This window comes from Urocitellus parryii, chromosome Y (assembly GCF_045843805.1).
Source record: "Urocitellus parryii isolate mUroPar1 chromosome Y, mUroPar1.hap1, whole genome shotgun sequence".
In the NCBI taxonomy this organism is placed as follows: domain Eukaryota; kingdom Metazoa; phylum Chordata; class Mammalia; order Rodentia; family Sciuridae; genus Urocitellus; species Urocitellus parryii.
Window position 1 is genome coordinate 3,545,604 of NC_135548.1, and position 20,377 is coordinate 3,565,980.

General features: G+C 31.1%; 1 protein-coding gene across 3 annotated transcripts in view; it reads right to left on the reverse strand.

The window, feature by feature from the left end:
• LOC113175909 (ubiquitin carboxyl-terminal hydrolase 9X-like) overlaps positions 1-20,377 on the reverse strand; it is a 127,015-nt gene that overhangs the window by 71,690 nt on the left and 34,948 nt on the right. For 2 of the 3 annotated variants that reach the window (XM_077794093.1, XM_077794090.1), the window contains exons 8-15: positions 17,745-17,860; positions 17,313-17,564; positions 16,941-17,079; positions 15,546-15,698; positions 14,723-14,827; positions 6,344-6,550; positions 3,978-4,114; positions 2,075-2,223 (exon numbers count right to left, since the gene is read on the reverse strand). In XM_077794093.1, coding sequence (XP_077650219.1) covers positions 2,075-2,223; positions 3,978-4,114; positions 6,344-6,550; positions 14,723-14,827; positions 15,546-15,698; positions 16,941-17,079; positions 17,313-17,564; positions 17,745-17,860 — 1,258 coding nt within the window. The remainder of the gene's footprint in view (positions 1-2,074; positions 2,224-3,977; positions 4,115-6,343; positions 6,551-14,722; positions 14,828-15,545; positions 15,699-16,940; positions 17,080-17,312; positions 17,565-17,744; positions 17,861-20,377) is intronic. The other variant, XM_077794091.1, reaches the window with a different exon arrangement.

Genomic DNA, 20,377 nt, shown 5'->3' on the forward strand with positions numbered 1-20,377 from the left:
AAGAATAAAAATCATGTAATTCCTCTTCAGTAATAGATTCTGATACTTACAATACAGAACCTGGTATTATCTCCATCCTGAACCAAAGAATCATGTGTTGAATACCTTCTGAAATTGGTGAAAGTACCCAAGTTTTCAAAATGCCCAACTTTTTTGTATGTGGAAATCTTGACTTGCAATAAAAGTGGAATAGCATATTTAGTATATTTTTTCATGCTCCTGGATTTGATGAAGAAAGAAGTCCCAAATATTTCAACTCACTGCTTCTTACTTCCACATACATAAGCATATGCCCAAAAACCTAAAAACTTCACTGTATACTTCCATAAAATTCATCAATTGCACCAAATCTCAGGACCTCAAGAGGTTTTAAGACAATAATAAAACTTTGTTGTAAGTTTTCTGTTTTTCTCAGAGAAATAATCTTGAAAACATTTGGACAAACTTTAAACTGGAACACATTAGCTGCTTTTCATTCTTTTTGAAGAGTTTATATAAAAGTCCCCGAACTGTGATTACTGTGTTTCTGAAGAAGGAAATGTGAAAGAGATGTGAATAACTTTATATTTTTATATAACTTCAAACTTGTAAGACAAAAATAATAAAAGTATTCTTTATCCAGATCCATTTATATTTATCTACTCACTAACCCTCCTACCTACCTCTTATATTACTTACTAATTAGTATTAGGAATAAGAACAGGAGTGCTCTACATTGAATAATATTCCCAGCCCTTTTGAAGAGAATGGCCTTGAATTTGTGATCCTCCTGCTCAACCTCCTGATCAGTAAGGCATGCATGTGTCATGGTTAGCCTGATAATTAAAAAAAATTAAATCATTTATCTAATGCCACACAACTACCATATTTCCCTCATTAAATAGTGGAATGCATTAGATATAGAAATACATTTTTTTAAAGATACATTTTTTTTTAGTTGTCAATGGATCTTTATTTACATGTGGTGCAGAGGATTGAACCCAGGGCTTCATACATGCCAGGCAAGTGTTCTACCACAGAGCCACGACTCCAGTCCCTGAAATACATTTTTTAAAAATGATAATTCCACTGACTGGGTAGCTAAAGAAGGAAGATTTCAGGTTTGTGGTCAACCAAAGGTGGGGGAAAAAAATTAAAATGTCAGAATGTCAGTTTGTTTCATCAAATATGCATGACTTGATATCAAATATTTAGGGTGTAACTGTAACTTCATTAAATGGGTTGGGTGCCATGACACACGCCTATAATCCCTGCATCCTGGGAGGTTGAAGCAGGAGGACCATAAGTTCAAAGGCAGCCTCAGCAAGAAGTCCGGTGTTAAGCAACTCAGTGAGAACCTGTCTCTAAATACAACACAAAATAGGGCTGGGGATGTGGCTCAGTGGTCCAGCGCCCCTGAGTTCAATGCCTGATATCTCGAAAAAGAAAAAAACAATCAAAAAAACCTTCATTAAAAGAGACAGAGGATCATATGAGGTTAAAATGCACATATGCTGATTATCCAGACTGTCTTATCAGCAAATGGTCTTTATTTACTGATGATATCATTCAAAGTATAGACGAAATGAAGAAAAAAAATTATCATTGGAGATAATATGTAGCAGGCTCTACTTCCTTCTTTATTGGCACCTTGAAGGTTTTTTATCTTTCAGAAAACATGAGTTTATAAAGAACTAAGAAGTAAAACACCTGGTGACAAAAATTGTCCTGATTATGTATAGACTTTTAAAATATAATTTCCTAACCAACAGACCATAGTATTTACATAGCATTTATATTGTATTAGATATTATAAATAAACTAAAGATGATTTAAAGTAGGATGTGTGTCGGTAAACTGCAAATTCTGTTATTTTGTATAAGAAACTGAGTATTCAGAATTTTGTTATTGGTAGTGGGTACAGGCACCAAGTTATTCAGATACCAGACAACTGTACAATTATAAAAACCAACTCATTTCCGTTTTTCTCCTTTATAAATAGATATGTTGACATTTGAGCTAATATTAGAATAAAACAAAAAAAATCAGGAAATCTATGTTGATTCTCCAATTAATTTCATCTTATCATACATACCTCTAGCATATAGTTCTATGTGCTTCATGTAAGCTGCAAGATTCTCTGCTACTAAAGTAACTAAGGCATGATTGTGCTGAAGTTGGCTGATTAAATCATGACGATAAAAAACATGAGGACTTCGCTGAGTTTGACTGAAATGAGAAGAACTCAACAGTATAATTAGGCAAATAAAAATTGTGGAAATGGAGTTTTCAAAGTAAATTCTACTTACCACATGAATATTATATTTATAACACAATATGGTCAATACCTTCTCTTTAATAATAAAACATAATGTTAGCAAGAATAATTTAAAAAAAACTATTTTAAGGGCCTGGGTTGTGGCTCTGTGATGGAGTACGTGCCTAGCATGTGTGAAGCCCTGGGTTCAATTCTCAGCACTGCATATAAATAAAAATAAAGACCTTCCTCCCCAAACTGAATTTTGATATTTTTATTCTACATGACAGTAATTACTCAGTAATATTCAATTTACTGTTGTTCAAGCAAATGTGTTATGTGAACAAGAATATCAAGGAATCAGGGATTTAGCTCAATGCTATAATACTTGCCTATCATGCACAGAGCTCTGGGTTTCATTCTTAGCACCACATACACATAAAACAAAAATGAATAATAGCCATTCAATGCGAATTATGAAAAATATTTGGTATGTAAAGAGTTTTGACTGTGGATGCTACAAGAAAAATTATTTTCTATTTTGTCATTTCCAATTAAACCAATCAACTCCTATTCAATTATTACTATTCTACTAATGATGAAGCCACCAGCCTTGAAAGAGTATCATTACTGCAAACAAACAATAAATATTTGATAAATACAAAAACAAATAAAAAAACACAGCATATAGGGTGGGTGAAATATAACCAAAATATGTCCTTCCTAAATATACACTGTATTTTCTATAGTAATTATCTCCATGAAATTTCCTTATTTTTATCAAAAATCATCATAAAATTTGTACTTTAAATTCAAACAGAAACTCTATTTAAAGACATAATCATATCAATTTAGAACTCAAGAGAATCTTGGCAATCATGTAATTACCTTAAACAGAAGAAAATGTTTTTACAAGATTAAAGAATCTGATATACATAGTTAAACAATCTTTGAACTGACTAGGCATCTTAATTGTACTTATGATATTCTTGTGATAACATGTAGTTTTCTCCATGTTAATTTTCCATACATGTAATTAATTCCAAATACATGAAAAGAAAATAAAAAGAATAAATCATTCCAATAACCACAAATTAGCAACTGAGATTGGTGATTTAAATTATCTACAAAATAATTTCAGAGTAAACAAATTCTTTAAATAAAATTTTGTCATCTTTCATAATTTAAATTCATTATGTAGTTGAAATTGTATAGTTTAACTTTAAAATTCAAAAAAGGTTTTAATCTCACTTTGGAAAGTGGTATTCCTTAGTATGACATATAAATTTAATAATAGTATTGAAAATGTTTGATAAATCAAATAGGCAAATAACAATGATTGTATAAAATATTATTATGTGGGACCTACAATAAATTGTTAGTTATGGGTAGAAAAAGAGCCAAAAGGGCAGAATAATATTAAGAAGTGAGATAAAATACCAAGTGTATCATAAGGCCAATTGTTGAATGTCAAAGATACTTTTGAAAGAAGAAGCAGGACTTTGGCTCTAGTACTTAATTGCTTAAAGATTATTGGAACTATCACATAATTGATCTGTGTTATAAAATATAAAGTACTGAATATAATCAAAGACCCTTATTCTGTTCCAAATACACCTTTCTCTAAGCTCTGTTTTTCAATATAGTTTTCTTTCTTTAAAACTTGTTTTTATCGATATCCTATTTTCAATAAAATACTTAACAAAAATAAGGAAGTTCTTGGTATTAAAAAAAATCTTACCTCAAATTTTGAGGAGCTTCACCAAACAGACTGCAAATCTCTCTTATTTGTTTCAGGGCAGGAATTACCCACTTGTCATTTGTGCGGAGCTCTTCTATAAATCGATCTATCCATTGAATCTTTTGTGTGTCTCGATCCTTACATATATTAAAAAAAATTTGTTTCAAATGGACAAGTGTTCTACATAATTCTAACCTCAAATGTTTTTGAGAATTATCAGAAAAACACTTAAACTCAGCAGATAAATTTTATGATGAAGGCTTAATAGTTTAATCAAACAAAAGGTACATTCTTTTTTTGAAATTATCATTAAAATTATGACATGTAAAGCACTATTATGAACTCAATGTTTCATGGCTTTAGCTATCTGGATCAACATATATAAATAGTTCCTAAGTATAGGAACATTATTAAAGTATGAATGTGGGCACTGTATTAAATATTTTGTTAGGTTCTCATTTTGTTAAATGTAGCAAAAACACAAAATTCCAATTATTTACATGTGTTTGGTACTGCTATGCTTTAAAAAAAAAAAAAAAGATTTATTTTTTAGTTGTAGTTGGACACAATACCTTTATTTTACTTATTTATTTTTAGGTGGTGCACAGGATTGAATCCTCTGAACTGTGCTAGGCAAGCGCTCTATGCTGAGCCACCACCCCAGCCCCTGCTGTACTTTTTTAATCAGCAAGAAACACAATATTTGTATTTCATAAATACTTATTAAAAAATCATCAAATAAAAAATGAACATTGTAAAATTTAAAATTCCTTTAAGTATCCACCTAAAAGAAAATTAGAAATACTGAACAATAGGTTTATTTCAGTTATTCTCTTTGTTTATTTGCTTAACCTTGTTAACTACAGTGATTAAAAAGTTAGATGTAGATACTTCACAGATTTTGAGTTAAATAATCCTGTCTCTGTACATATTTGGGAAAGAACAGGCAATTTTCACTGATTATTTTAAGGACTTTAAAATATTTATAGCACATGAATATTAAATTTGTCACTGCTTTTCAAAGCACTTTGAGTAACAGACTTATTAGTTTCCCATAACGATAACAAACGAAACCTTAAATTGATAAAAGCCAAACACTTTTTGCTAAATTTAGTGAAATCCAATAGTTATTAATGTGGCAAGGTGTAAGACGGAGTGCCTATGATAAATACGAATAAATAATAAACCCTGGTTGAGCCTTTATGATAAATGTACTATTTTGATTTTCTACAACATTCCTTTTATTTGTAAAAAATCACTTATATACAAGATCCTCTTAGCCATTTTAGATAAATTTTAATGAACAATGAGAAGGAAACATAACATCATTTGATCATAAACCCAACTAGATTATTTTCTTTTTATTACATCTGAAGATTTAAATGCAAATTTACTGTATTACTAATTACTGGAATTGGAAAAAGCTACTTGAGACTTTATCTGTCTATAGAGAACAAACATGATAATTTTTTTTGTATCTTTTTCAGAATATGAAAAAACTCAGTTTCTATGGACAACTGTGAATACATAGAACTATATAGTTCACAACATAATACCACTGTTTAAAATGTTCTCATACATATAAATAATCATAATTATAGTTAATTATATGTATGAATATTTATGACAATACTTTTTAATGAAGGCAATCAGTTTTTATTTCTGAACCATCACGATCATGGTTTTCCACAAATCAGAAGTAATCTTGGGCTTACTTGACTTGTTAAATAAAACTCAAGTACAAGTGAAACAAAAATGCCTGCCCTCCAAATACTGAAGACATTCTTTACCAGTCCTTATTTACTACTTCTGCTTTTTTTTTTTTAGGGAAAAAACATCATTATCATTAAATTTATGAACTATTATAAATTCACCACTATAACTGACAAAAGTCCACATAATCGAAGCTAACAGATAAAATTTGTATAAAATTGAATACTTAACAACTAGTAAACATCAAAGACATAAGTTAAAAGTGGGGAAGAGTGAGCTATCATGATTTGCTCATAGGGAAGCCAATATTTACATTAACATCTACTTTTATGCTTCCAAAGTCACTATTCAGCTTAAATTATATGTGACCTTAGTGCCTTATATTTTATATAGTACAATTATAATAATAAATTATTTAGTTATAAAACTATTTATCTAAAGTTGTTAAAAATGCATAATGGATAACAGATAAAACTTATTGAAAAATACCAAATAGGATAGAAAGCCATATTTATATGACAAAAATAAACTAATTCTTCAGGCTTATTTTAAAACCAAAGTGATTAAATAAACTAAAACTATCCTACAAGTATATTATCTTAAATGTTAAAGGAAAAAAGTTAGAAATGGTAGGCAAATAAGCACTTCTGTACCTGGGAACAACTATAATCTAGTATTTTTATGTGGGCACTGAGAGCTAGGTCCATGATATCTACAGGTACATCATCACTATGAGCCAGATTCCAAAGAAGGTTCAAAACTTTGTGAGCCATCACACCATCTTTATCATCTTCTGCAAGACGGCGTATTAGCTCAAGTAGCTTTTCACGTTGCTTTTTACTTGCATTTGTCCAACTTGCCTAGAAGAAAAATTAAAAGATTAATATCTCATAACTTTATACCTTTATTTGTATTACATCATCACTACTTTACTCTCTTTGGATAAACTAGGCATTTTCTTCAACACACATCCACAGATGGGTGCATATACATATCCACCACCAAATTACCAAACTACTGGTATTCAGATTGAGAAAATAAAATAGAACTCATAAAACAGACTCTCTAAATTCTAGGGAAAAAAAAATCTCCATTTATAACTTTAAGCTGTTTGATGCTTTTCATTAAGAAATTACATAATTATGAGGCTGGGGTTGTGACTCAGTGGTAGAGTGCTGCCTAGCATGTGCAGAGGCCTGGGTTTGATCCTCAGCACTACATAAAAATAAAAAATTAAAAGGTATTGTGTCCAGCCACAACTAAAAAATAAAATTTTTTTTTTTAAAGAGAGAGTGAGAGGAGAGAGAGAGAGAAAGAGAGAGAGAGAGAGAGAGAGAGAATTTTAAATATTTATTTTTCAGTTCTCGGCAGACACAGCATCTTTGTTGGTATGTGGTGCTGAGGATCGAACCCCGGCCGCACGCATGCCAGGCGAATGTACTACCGCTTGAGCCACATCCCCAGCCCCAAAAATAAAATATTAAAAGAAAAATCACATAATTTACAACAGAAAATACTTAATTTAAAATACTTGCTACAAACAAAAAAATCAGTCATGAAGTAAAATGTATTACACTTTCAAACAAAAAAAAGCAGAGAAAAAGTTAAGAATATTAAGATAAAAAACAAACAAAACCCCTCCTATTTACAAAAAGATAAAAAATGTGAACTGTATTTAGATTAAAAAATTCTAAATTTTCTAGGTGAGATACTTGTACGAAGATAAAATATATTTTTCATTATTCATCCTACTGAGCACACCTAAAGTTTCTAGACATACCATAAAAATAAGCATGAATCTAAAAAATGGAGAGCATTAAAAGCAGAATAGAAAATGATGCAAAGATTCCAGACCAGCTAGAGACTCAAATCTGAGGATGACACATGTCATCTTTAAAAGCAATGGTACAAAATAATATATTATTAAAAATTCAATATAAATCTAAAAAATATTTAAATAACAATTCAGAAAGCAGGAATACAGAATCAAAAAGAATAGGACACAAACACAGAAGTTTAATCTGTAACATCAATAATTCCATTAAGTGTCAGTGGTCTAAATAGAACAGTTATAATGCCAAAATTAACAGGAACTACTTACAGTATTAAAAAAGAAAGAAAAAAAAACAAGCAGGTTGGAGGCAAATGGTTGCAAAAAATATTCAAAAATTAAAGGAAAGCAGAGTTGATGAGTTTTTGTATTAGATAAAAAATAAGACTTCAGATTTTGGGAAAATGAAGCTAAGTAGTGAGTCCTGATCTCAAAACACAGAAAGGAGTACTTAGTAAGAAAAAGTAGAATTGAAAAAAATGGACAAAATAATGCACTGATAATGCAAAATACAGGAAGTGAAAGATCAAATTAAGAATCAAACAGACCACATTATGCTAATACTGGGTAACTTTAACAGTTCTCACAGCCGAATAGGTCATATAAAACTGATGAAAGAATTCTGTAATTAAAAATATAATCAATAATATGGACTAAATACACATTAAAGAATATTATTGGATCGAATTCACACCAAGAATTCTTAGCAAATAAAAGAATACATTCTATCAGAATGAAATTGGATATGAATGCTAAGATTAAAAAAAAAAGGATAATAATCACCTGGAGATCAAATAATATGTTTAAAAATCATGAATAAAGAAATCAGGAAAGAAATAAAACACTTAGAAGTAAATGAGAATAAAGATAAAAACTCACAAATGACTTGACCTTTATTTAGAATAAAGGCCTCAGGAAACACAATTAGATAAATACAAAATGAACACAATTAAAAACAGATCTATGGCTTGACTCATAGGATGATTAATTATTAAGAGTGATATCCAAGAGGAAATACAGAAGTGAAAGATCAGTTCAATACAGAATTAGAAATTCTAAAAAACAAAGCAAAAACAAAACAAAACAAACAAAACCCCAAACAATCAAGCAGAAATCCTTGAAATGAAATAACCAACAAACCAAATTATAAATTTAATGGCAAGCATCATCAACAGAATAGACTACCTGGAAGACAGAATCTCAGGCAATGAAGACAAAATACATAATCTTGAAAATAAAATTTACCATTTGGAGAAGATGGTAACAATCCTTAAACAGAACTTCCAAGAAGTATGGGATAACATGAAAAGACCAAACTTAAGAAGGAACAGAGGTATAAACCAAAGGAATGTTAAATCATTTCAAAGACACAATATCAGAAAATCCCTAAATCTAAAATGCAATGAAAAATCAACTACAAGAGGCTTACAGGATCCCAAATGTACAAAATTATAGCAGACCCACACTAAGACATAATGCAAATGAAATAAAATACAGAATATAAGGATAAAATCTTAAAGCCTGTGAAAGAAAAAAAGACATTGCATATAGGGGGAAACCAATTCAGATCTCAATTGATTTCTCAATCAAGACCCACCTAAGCTAGGAGGTCCTGGATTAATATATTCTAAACTTTGAAAGTTGTGGAAAAATTTCAATATCCAGCAAAATTAAGTTTCAGATTTGGAGATGAAAATAAAAACCTTCCATGATAAACGAGAGTTAAAAAAAAAATCCACAACTAGAAAGCCTATACTACAGAATATTCAACCAAATATTCCATGATGAAGTGTGGGGGGGAAATGATAAAAACTAAAAAAAAATGATAAAAACTAGAAACTAAGTCTAATTTAAAACCAAAAATTAATCAAAAACCAAAATTTAATCAAAACAACAGAGAATACAAACCAGATCTCAATAATAACCTTGAATATTAATGCCATAAATTCATTAATTGAAAAACATAGCCTGGTAGACTGAATTAAAAAACAAGACACAACAATGTGCTGTCTCCAAGAGACTTACTTCGTAGAAAAAGATATCAAAAGACTGAAGGTGAAAGAATGGGAAAAAACATGACTCATATGGATTGTATAAACAAGTTCCCTCGTGATATAAAATGAAGTGAACTTCAAGCTAAGATTAATCAGAAGAGACAAAGAAGGACATTTTATATTACTTAAGAGAATTATATATTAGGAAGAAATAAGAATCGTAAATATTTATGCCCCAAATAATGGAGCATCTAACCCTTCCCCAAATCAAACAAACCTTTCCCAACTTCATGAATCAAATAAATAACATATAATACTGGGTGACTTTAACATACCTCTCTCACTTCAGGATAGGTATTCCAAATAAAAACCTAATAAATAAACTAATACAACTAAATAATACAGTCAGTAATTTAGACTTAATGAACATACATAGACTATTTCATTAATCTCAGCAGCACATGGATCCTTCTCAAAAATAGACCATATGTTGTGCCAAAAGTAATTCTTAGTAAATAAAAAAAAATAGAGATAATACCCTGCATTTGATTAGATCATAATGGAATGAAACTAGAAATCAATGATAAAATAAAAAATAAAAGCTCCTCTATGGACAGTAGGAAAAAAAATCAAGGATGAGAATATCAATATAACATCAAAATTTCTGGGACACTATGAAGTCAGTACTAAAAGGAAAATTCATTACATTAAGCTCATTTAATAAAATAATTAAAAAATCAAATAAATGACCTAACATTACCTCTCACAATCTTAGAAAAAGAACATATCAACACCCCCAAAAATAGAACAGTAGAAAATAGGAAATAATTAAAATCAAAGCTGAAATTAATGAAACTGAAAACAAAAAAGAAACAAGACAAAATTAAAAGTTGGTTCTTTGAACTAATTAAAAAAAATTGATAAGCCCCTAGTCACAATAATAAAGAGAAAAAGAAAACTCAAATTACTAAAATAAGTGATAAAAAAGGAAACATGATGATGATATCACTGACATTTAAGAAATAATCAGAAAGATTTTGAAAATTTATACTCAAATAAAATAGAAAATCTTGAAGACACAGATAAATTTCTGGAAGCATATGATGTATCCAAACTGAACAAGGAGGACATACATAATTTAAACAGACCAATTTCAAGTAATGATATAGATTATGCCATCAAAAGCTTACCAACCAAGATTCTCAGTCAAGTTCTACAAGACCTTCCAAGAAAAATCAACACCAATATTCCTTAAGGTATTCCATGAAATAGAAAAGGAGAAAACCTTAGCAAAACCAGACAAAGATATATCAAGGAAGGAAAACTTTAGACCGAATCCTTGATAGATGTATGTGCAAAAATTTGGGTAAATCCCATACAAAACTATATTAAAAAGACATCGCACCATGATCAAGCAGTGTTCGTACCAGGGATTTAGGGTTGGTTCAATAAATGTGAATTATTGCATCAATAGGCTTTTTAAAGAAAGAATCAGGAAAAGCATTTGACAAAATACAACACCTCTTTGTGTTCATAATACTAGAAAAACTAGGGAGAGTAGAAACATTGCAAAATTTCAACATTGTACATTACCCAAAGCCAGCTTAATTCTAGACAAAGAAATATGGAGAGTTACTGGAACAAGACAAGGATGCCTCTTCTCACCACTTTATTCAACATCCTTTAAACTCAGCCAGATCAATTAGAGATAAGAAATTAAAGGAATACAAACAGGTAAAGAAAAACTCAAACTAGCACTACTTGATGATGACATGATTCTATATTCAGAAGATCAAAAAAATTCCACCAGGAACCTTTATAGACTAATAAGTAAATTCAACAAAGTAGCACATTATAAAATCAGAACCCACATATTAGGAAAACTATCCTGTTCATAATAGCCTCAAAACCAAAACCAAAAACAAAACTTTGAGAAATCTAAATGAGGTGAAAGGCTTCTACAATGAAAACTATAAAACAGTAAAGGAAGAAATTGAAGAATTCCTTAGGAGATGAAAAGACCTCCACGCTGCTGGACAGGCAGAATTAATATTATCAAAACAGCTATGTTACACAGATTTAATGCAATTCCAAATAGAAGACACAGAGACATACCCACATAAATATAGTTATCTCATAAATAAAGCACTAAACATACTTTTGGAGAAAAGATAGCCTTTTCAACAAATAATGCTGGGAAAAATGGAAAGCCAGCTATAACAAAATGAAATTAACCAGTATTTCTCACCTGTACGAAGCTCAACTCAAAGTTGCTCAAAGATTCAACCACTAGAATAGAGACCCTGTGCCTACTAGAAAAAGTAGGCCCAAATCTTCACGATATCAGCCTAGAATCTGACTTTCTTAACAAGACCCCTAAAGTGCAAATAATAAAATCAAGAATCAATAAATGGGATGGAATAAAACTAAAATGCTTCTTCAAGCAAAGGAAATAACACGAACAAAGAGCCTACAGAGTAGAAGAAAATCTTTATCACATGCACTTCAGATAGAGCATTAATTGAACTCTAGGATATATAAAGAACCAAACAACTTAACACCAAGAAAACTAATAACCCAACCAATAAATGGGCTAAGGAACTAAAGATATTTCACAGAAGAACAAACATAATCGATCAATAAATATATGAAAAATGTTCACCTTTACCAATTATAGAAATACAATTCAAAACTATGATAAGATTTCATCTTCAGTCAGAATGGCAATCATTAAGAATGCAGATAGCGGGCTGGGGATGTGGCTCAAGCGGTAGCGCACTCGCCTGGCATGGGTGCGAACCGGGTTCGATCCTCAGCACCACATACAAACAAAGATGTTGTGTCCGCCGAGAACTAAAATAAATTTAAAATAAATAAATAAATAAAGTCTACGAGCTGAAAATGTTTAAAAAAAAAAAAAAGAATGCAGATAGCAATAAATGTTGGCAAGGATGTGGAGGAAAGGCACACTTACACATTGCTGGTGGGACTGCAAATTGGTACAACCACTCTGGAAAGCAGTATAGAGATTCTTCAGAAACTTGGAATGGAACCACCATTTGACCCAGCTATCCCATTCCTCAGTTTATATCCAAAAGACTTAAAATCAGCACATTACAGTGATGCAGCCACATCAATGTTTACAGTAATTCAATTCACAATAGCTAAACTATGGAACCAACCTGAGTGCCCTTCAACAGATGAACCGATAAAGAAAATGTGGTATATATACACAAGTATTACTCAGCTTTAATGAAATGATGTCATTTGATGGTAAATGAACAGAGTTGGAGAATAATAAGCCAATCCTAAAAAAACAAAGGCCGAATGCTTTCTCTGATACACAGGTGCTCAATTACAGAGGGATTAGGAGGGTGGGCTAGGGAAGAATAAAAGTACTTCAGATTAGGCAGAGGGAACTTAAGAGAGGGAAGGGATATAAGGTTAGAAAGAACAGTAGAATGAATTATTATTGAATTATTATTCTATGTGTATATATGACTGACTATATAACTAGTGTGATTCCACATTATGTACAAATGAGAAGTTATTCTCCATTTATGTATGATGTGTCAAAAAATATTCTACTACCTTGTATAACTAATTATAACTAATCAAAAAAAGAAAGTAAATATATTAACAATTTATTGGAGACACATACATATACGAAACAGATATACAAGTATGCAAATTATAATGATACATCACAAGTCTTACATGTATAGAAAAAGTTAGTATCAGAATACAATCATTAAATGTAAAAAGAGACTTTCAAAAACAAATCATAGTTTCTATGCTTAGTTATTTCTAGTTTAATACAGCTGGGGTAGAAGTTAAATCAAAAACACTTGAGAAACTATCTTTAAGTCAATATTTAGATATGTTCTGTGTATTTCTTCCTAAAAATATACCAATCTTCTTTTCCAAAATACAACTGGATTCTCAATTTTAGGATATCTTTTCCTTCCTAGTTTCTTTATATTAGGAAGATTCATCTGAGAGCTAGGTTGTTCTAACTTGTTAATTTTCACTGCTATAAACTTAAAAGTAATTTCAGTTCATCTACTATGTATTTTATACATCAAAGGCATCTAATTTTCAGTTTGAGGTTAATAACACATAAATTTGCTAAAATAGTGAACATATAATCTGATATACACATCCCAGATTTTCTCTAGGGTTTATTCAGAAACTTAGGTCAGAGGATGAGAAACAAAGGACAAATATCAAAACTATTTTCTAATATGGTCAGAATTAACCAAACTTCCTCCAAAAATGTAATCATGATTTTGAACCAAAAATCTTATTTTTAATTAATGGGTTAATGAAAATATTTGTCTAAGAACATATGGCTTTACTTTCATGATTACAAGTTTTTCAATCAACCTTATAAACTAGAAAGAGACTCATATACCACAGTTTCTTAAATAGTCATAACATCAATGATAATACGATAATGCAGACATGATACCAGGAACTGTTGGTCTAATTTCATGGCATTTTTCATATGCCTTTTACCCCAAAGAACTAGTGTTTTCTTAAATCTATTTCCTCAATACCTATTCTTTCCTTGGTTTCTACAGTTACTTAAACCTAAATCAAAATTAAAACTGCTAAACTAACTAAAAAAACAACAGAATAAAAACTCTCGAGAGGCTGCAAGTGTAAGAAAAATTATAAACCACTATTAAGATATGATTGTAGGGCTGGGGTTGTGACTCAGTGCTTGCCTTACAAACGTGAGGCACAGGGTTTGATCCTCAGCTCCATATAATAAACAAATAAATAATAAAGATATTCTGTACATCCACAACTGGGTGGAAAAAAAAGATATGATTGAGAGGGCTGGGGCTGTTAGTGGCAGAGTGCTCACTTAACACTGGGTTCCAACCTTAGTACCATATACAAAATATAAGCACATAAAAATAAAGACATGCTGTCCATCTATAATTACAAAAAAAAATGACTGCAGGGGCTGGAGATATGACTCTGTAGTAGAATACTTGTGTGGTTAAGTATGGTCACTGGATCAATTTCTAGGACCACACAAAAAATTATGACTGCTTTTGTACATCTCTGCAGTGAGCAGTTCTTCATCAGCGAGCCTTCAACAATATTTGTTAGGAATTGTGTTGATTTAAGAATAAACTAACTTAATAATTATTTAATTCCACGCAAAATGAAATGGCAATAAGTAAAACTATTACCTTAAAGCAATCAAAAAGATGATCAAGCTGTTCAGGCGAAAAATCCCAAGCCAACTTTGCTAGTAGATCATGTACATTCTTCACAATGGCTTCATGTTTTCCTGCCTATGGCAAAAACAAAAGCAAATTAAAATCTTAGTTCATTATCTGATAACATTCCTACCTTCTTCATCCAAGGTTAGAACAGAATTTTCATACTTTAAATGCCTTAGAACTGCCATTTAAATAAATGATTAATAAACTTAAGAAATTCATGTGAAAATTTTTAGTTAAACTTACATAAAATCAAGAGAAAATAAAGTAAAAATAATGGATTACTTTAAAATTAACAACATAAATATTTCCTTGGTAAAGGTAAGAAAGAATATTTTCTTGGTTTGCTTTATTTAAAAAAAAAAAAACAAAAAAATTTTAGTGCCCGATGACACTCAAGAGATCCATGAATATACACCCACCTTTTGGATAATACAAAAATTATGCATTAGTACTTCTGAAATCAGTTATTCTTATGAAAAGTTATAATTGCTACATATAACAACCAGGTATTTTAAAGTAATAGATTAGTGTAACTCTTCTTGTGACATTAGCTTCTTTATATATTTCATAGAAAAAACTTCCAATTTCAGATTTTTTTGTTTTATTACTTTATCATAGGTCTACTGTTTTATAAGATATTTAAACTTGATGAGAAAATCTGTATTAAAAAAGTTCCTGGCAGGATTTATGAATACATAAAGAAAGTAAATTACAAGTCAAGCAATACATATTTGTACATCATTAAATAAAGACTGCCACATATTGTGTGTCTTAGAAAATTTCTTACCTGTGCTGCCCAGATATTATCAAGATCCTGTAACGTAAGAGCTTTTTCTTTAATCACAAAACGAAGAATCTTCTCTAGCTTTTCTACGTACTGTGGTTGATGAAGACTATCTCGTAAGACTATGGATAGGATATTGTTTTGCTGTATCCATTCCTAAATGTAAGACATTCATTCATTTCGATACAGAAAGTGAAAATATTTTTAAAAGCGAAATAAAAACATGGTTCAGTAATTTGAAAAGAAACCCAAAAGCCCTATTTTGTACATGTTCATAAATTAAAATACATTAATAGGTTTAAGCATGGTTTTCATGAAAAATTGCTAAACACGAAAGATGATTTTGTAGAATTCATTATGCACATAAAATGCTCACGATGATGTGCTAAATTCACCAGTTATAACTAACTTTACTGAATGTGCTTTTTTAATGCTCAATTAAGCAATTTTATGAAATCTAATTCTTCACATAATGATCCCATAAATTAACTAATATATTATAGCTCTCACACTATCTGAAAACAACCCCTTTAAAATATTCAATCCCAGATTACCTGTAAAAATCACAATAAAAACACTACAGCAATGTCAAATTGCTTAAAACATTTTCTAAATACTCAATTTAGTATCCTTCAAGTATTAATAAAGTAAAATTCTGTTTGATAAAGCAAACAAATTGTACACACACATAAAATCTCACCGAATCACAGCCCATGTTAGTAAGTTAGATACTAATTTCTCAATGTCAGCATACCTTTTATCACATTCACAATGGTTAACTGTCAGTTACCCTGTTAACTGAAAACTATTTAAGATAAATTTTGTTCTTTATAAATGGATCTATGGTACTGGGATATGACATACACTAAAAAATATGCTGTATATACATGATTCATCTCAAAACTAAAATATAAATATTTGTATTACATAGTTTATTTTCAGTAAGTGACAGATATAATTTAAAAAAATAAATTTAAAAATAAAATTAGTTTTTCTTAAAATCAGGATAAAATATTAATTAATAAAGATTTATTCCACTAATTAAATTCTGAATTTTAAAACTTATGAATTGGGAATTCATTGCCAGGCCAACTCATTGATTAGATTCTGGATTACTCAAACCATTAAAAATCACCCCTATTTCAATTCAACTAAACAACTACATTACAAATGCACACAAACTTATTAGAAACACTCATATTCAGCAATAAGTAAGTCTTCCAAATGTCCAATTACCCATAACATTTCAAAAAGACAAATCATTTGTTAATATAAAGAAATTTTAGGATTAAATAATCTTTACTCAAGTTTTGCTTTTGTTCATTTGAACAGAATTAGGTAATAACCTACTTTTCTATAAGCAGATTGTTATTTACAAAAGAATAGACAGAAGCTTACTGCCATTCGATCAGCTGTCAACCACTCTTCCTCTTCAGAATTACCATGTCGATGTGTGTAATATGATACACTTGATATCACCTTATTAATTTCATTCAGTGCATTCATTTTTCCATTAAAAGAAGAAATTTGTAATAATCTGTAAGAGAAATCTATAGTAAGTATCATTCGAAGAATTCAGGAAATAATATTTTTTTTTAGCATTTATTTTTAAGTTTTTTTTTTAAGGTAGACACAATATCTTCATTTTACATTCATATGATGCTGAGGATTGAACCCAGTGCTTCGTGCATGCTAGGCAAGCACTCTACCGCTGCTGAGCCACAACTCCAGCCCCTGAGAAATAATAATTTAAGGCAGGAAATATCTTACCTAAGTATCATTTTTAATCTAAAAATTTCTAAATGTTTTACAGTTTCTTCTTGTCCTGGGATTCTTGAAGCTAAATTCTTCAGAGACTTAATAATCATTGAAAGGGCGTCATTTTTTGCTTCATTCTTTGCTTCTTTTTTCAGTTCTTCATCAGTTAAATTTTCTAATAACTGGGGAACTATTTCTATAATTGGAATGAAGTATTTTTTCAATGTATGTTGACTAAGAAACTCAAAACAATGCCCAAATGGTCTGAAATAAGGAAAACACAAACTTTAATATTTAATTTCTTTAGTTTAAAAACTTAAAAGTAAAAACAAGTTACAATCTAAAAATGTACCAAAAACCCATCTTAATAAATTTCAATCATTTTCAAGGCAATATGAAAGCATTCTAGGCATTATATTGAAAATGTCTCAAAATAAAACTTACTTAATAAGAGCTGCAATTATTTGAATGTTTAATGCAGATCCATTAATAAAACGATCATGCAATATCTGGAACCCATTTATTGTGCCAAATTTATTAATGAGATCCACTAGCCAACCCTGTAACAAAGTTAATACAGTTAATTCCCTTCTAATAAACAGTTACTACCTGAAATGCATGTCTAAAACACACTAGAAAGACAATTTAATAAATCAGTTATATAAATTTAATCTTTAATACATTAACTCAAAAATTTGTAATATGGTCATACACATATTTATATAATCTTAACTTTATTATTTTGTCCTCTGCATCCTGTGAGTCAGAAGCAGAAGGGAATTATAGAGTAGTTCATACAGGCAAAACTTGTACTAATTTTATCGGATGTATCAGGTGACCATAAATTAAGCAGCTTAGATATCTGAATTAAGATGCAAAATGAACTTTAAAGTTAATAAATTAAAGAACAAACATAGTTTGTATTATAAGCTATCTTAAGCGGAAATAATTTTGTTATTTAAAACAAAAACATTTAAGACATCTGGAAAATATCAAATTAAAGGTAACATTTAAAGGACACATTGATTTAACTTATGGTAGGCTTGATATGATGAAAATCCAGACACACACGGAGCCCTGATCGGCTGCATTCAAGGTCCGGTTAGCCTGCTTCTCGTGACTCAGCACTAATGATCCCGCTGAAATAACTGGTCAGTTCTTCTAAACTTACAGAGGTAAAAGCCAACCGAGCCTTCATAGGCAGGGGCCACAGGATTGAAATGGGGTTTGGGAGAGACAGTCAGGACCCACCCATTGCATTGGTCACCTGGCAAAGGGAACGAATGGTCACCATTTGCATGGGATACCACCATGGCAGAGAACTGATGTCATGGGCGGAGATAACTTCATTGAAACCAGTGGCGACAGGTGTGTAATCCCCTAGCCATCCCTCTCTACACAGCGAGGAAACCTTAAGGGCCCCTCACAACTCTCCCGTGAGCCCCATAGCCAGACCCAGGAAATCAGGAGTGACGCGGGACTTGCGGGGCAGAACTCCCGGCTACCGCTCCCACCAGTGCTGACAACTGAGGTCTCTTGCAGCAGCTACCGCGGGCGTGGCTACCGGAGGGCAAGCAAATTCGCTGGGGGTTTTCAGCCGCAAGCTCTACAAACTTAGGGTCTGAGGGAGGCAAACAGGGAGAGTGTGCCCAGGCGTTCATGAAAACAGGGCTCCCAGGAGCAGCAGACCTGGCGTGTGGTGAGTGTCACAGGTGTGCAGGGCCTGGCTCCAGGAAACATAAGAGAAGGCCCTAGGCACTCAGGATTGGAGAACCGCCCAGTTTGGAAGGAAGGGCTGCTGCACAGTGATTGGTTCCCACCTATTGAGAGGAGAAGCTTGGCCCGGTGGGCACAGCTCCACCTACTGGAAGAGAAGTTAATCGAACTCTATGACTGCATTTATTATTATTATTTTTTTTAATTTGTTTTTTTTCTTCCATTTTCATTTTTGTTGTTGTACTTTAAGTTTTTTTTAATGTTTTTAATTTTTAAAATTTTTAAAATTATTTTTTTAAAAAATTTTTAATTTTCATTTTTTATTATCATTATTTAAAAAAATTTTTTTTCTTTCTTTAATTTCTATTTTTTTCGTTTTTCTTTTCATTTCTTTTCAATTTTCTTATTCCCCCTTACTTGAATTCTACCTGCCTACGCTCATTCTCTTTAGTGACTTCTTCCCTTCCCTTCTAATATCTTTCCTCCCAAACATCAAATAAATTTATAAGAGTAAACAGTAACTCATCCGTCAAACAGAACAAGAAGTAACATGAGCAGCATAAAAAAGCTAGGAAGAAAAGGAGTACAAACAATGAAGGACAGCCTAAATATTCAGGAGGACCTAGAGTCACCGGAAAAATGGTCATATAAAGAACTCAAGGAATACCTTTGACAGATGGAATGGAACCTTAAAGAGGATACGAGACAGCAAATCCAAACAGTGAAAGAACACACTGAAAATGAATTACATAAACAGATAAAAGAAGAAGTTAAGCATCTTTATCAGGAGATAGAGATTATAAAAAAATCAAACAATAATTCTAGAAATGAAGGAAACGATAAACCAAATTAAAAACTCAATTGACAGTATCACTAACAGAGTGGAGCAAGTAGAAGCCAGAACGTCAGATAATGAAGACAAAATATATCATCTTGAAAAGAGTCTAGCCAACTCAGAAAGGCTGGTAAAAAATCACAAGAAAAACATCCAAGAGATACGGGATAACATAAAAAAAAAATTTACGAGTCATTGGGATAGAGGAAGCTACAGAGATTCAAACCAAGGGAATGAGTAACCTGCTGAATGAAATAAATACAGAAAACTTTCTAGAAATAAAAAAAGAAACGGATATACAAATTGTAGATGCATACAAACGCCGAGCACACAAAATCACAGCAGACCAACGCCAAGCCACATTGTTATGAAGATATCCAATATACAGAACCAAGAGAAAATATTAAAAGCTACAAGAGAAAGGAGGCAGATTACATTCAGGGGTAAACCAATAAGGTTAACAAAGGACTTTTTATCACACACGCTGAAAGCGAGAAGATCCTGGAACAACGTATTTCAAACACTG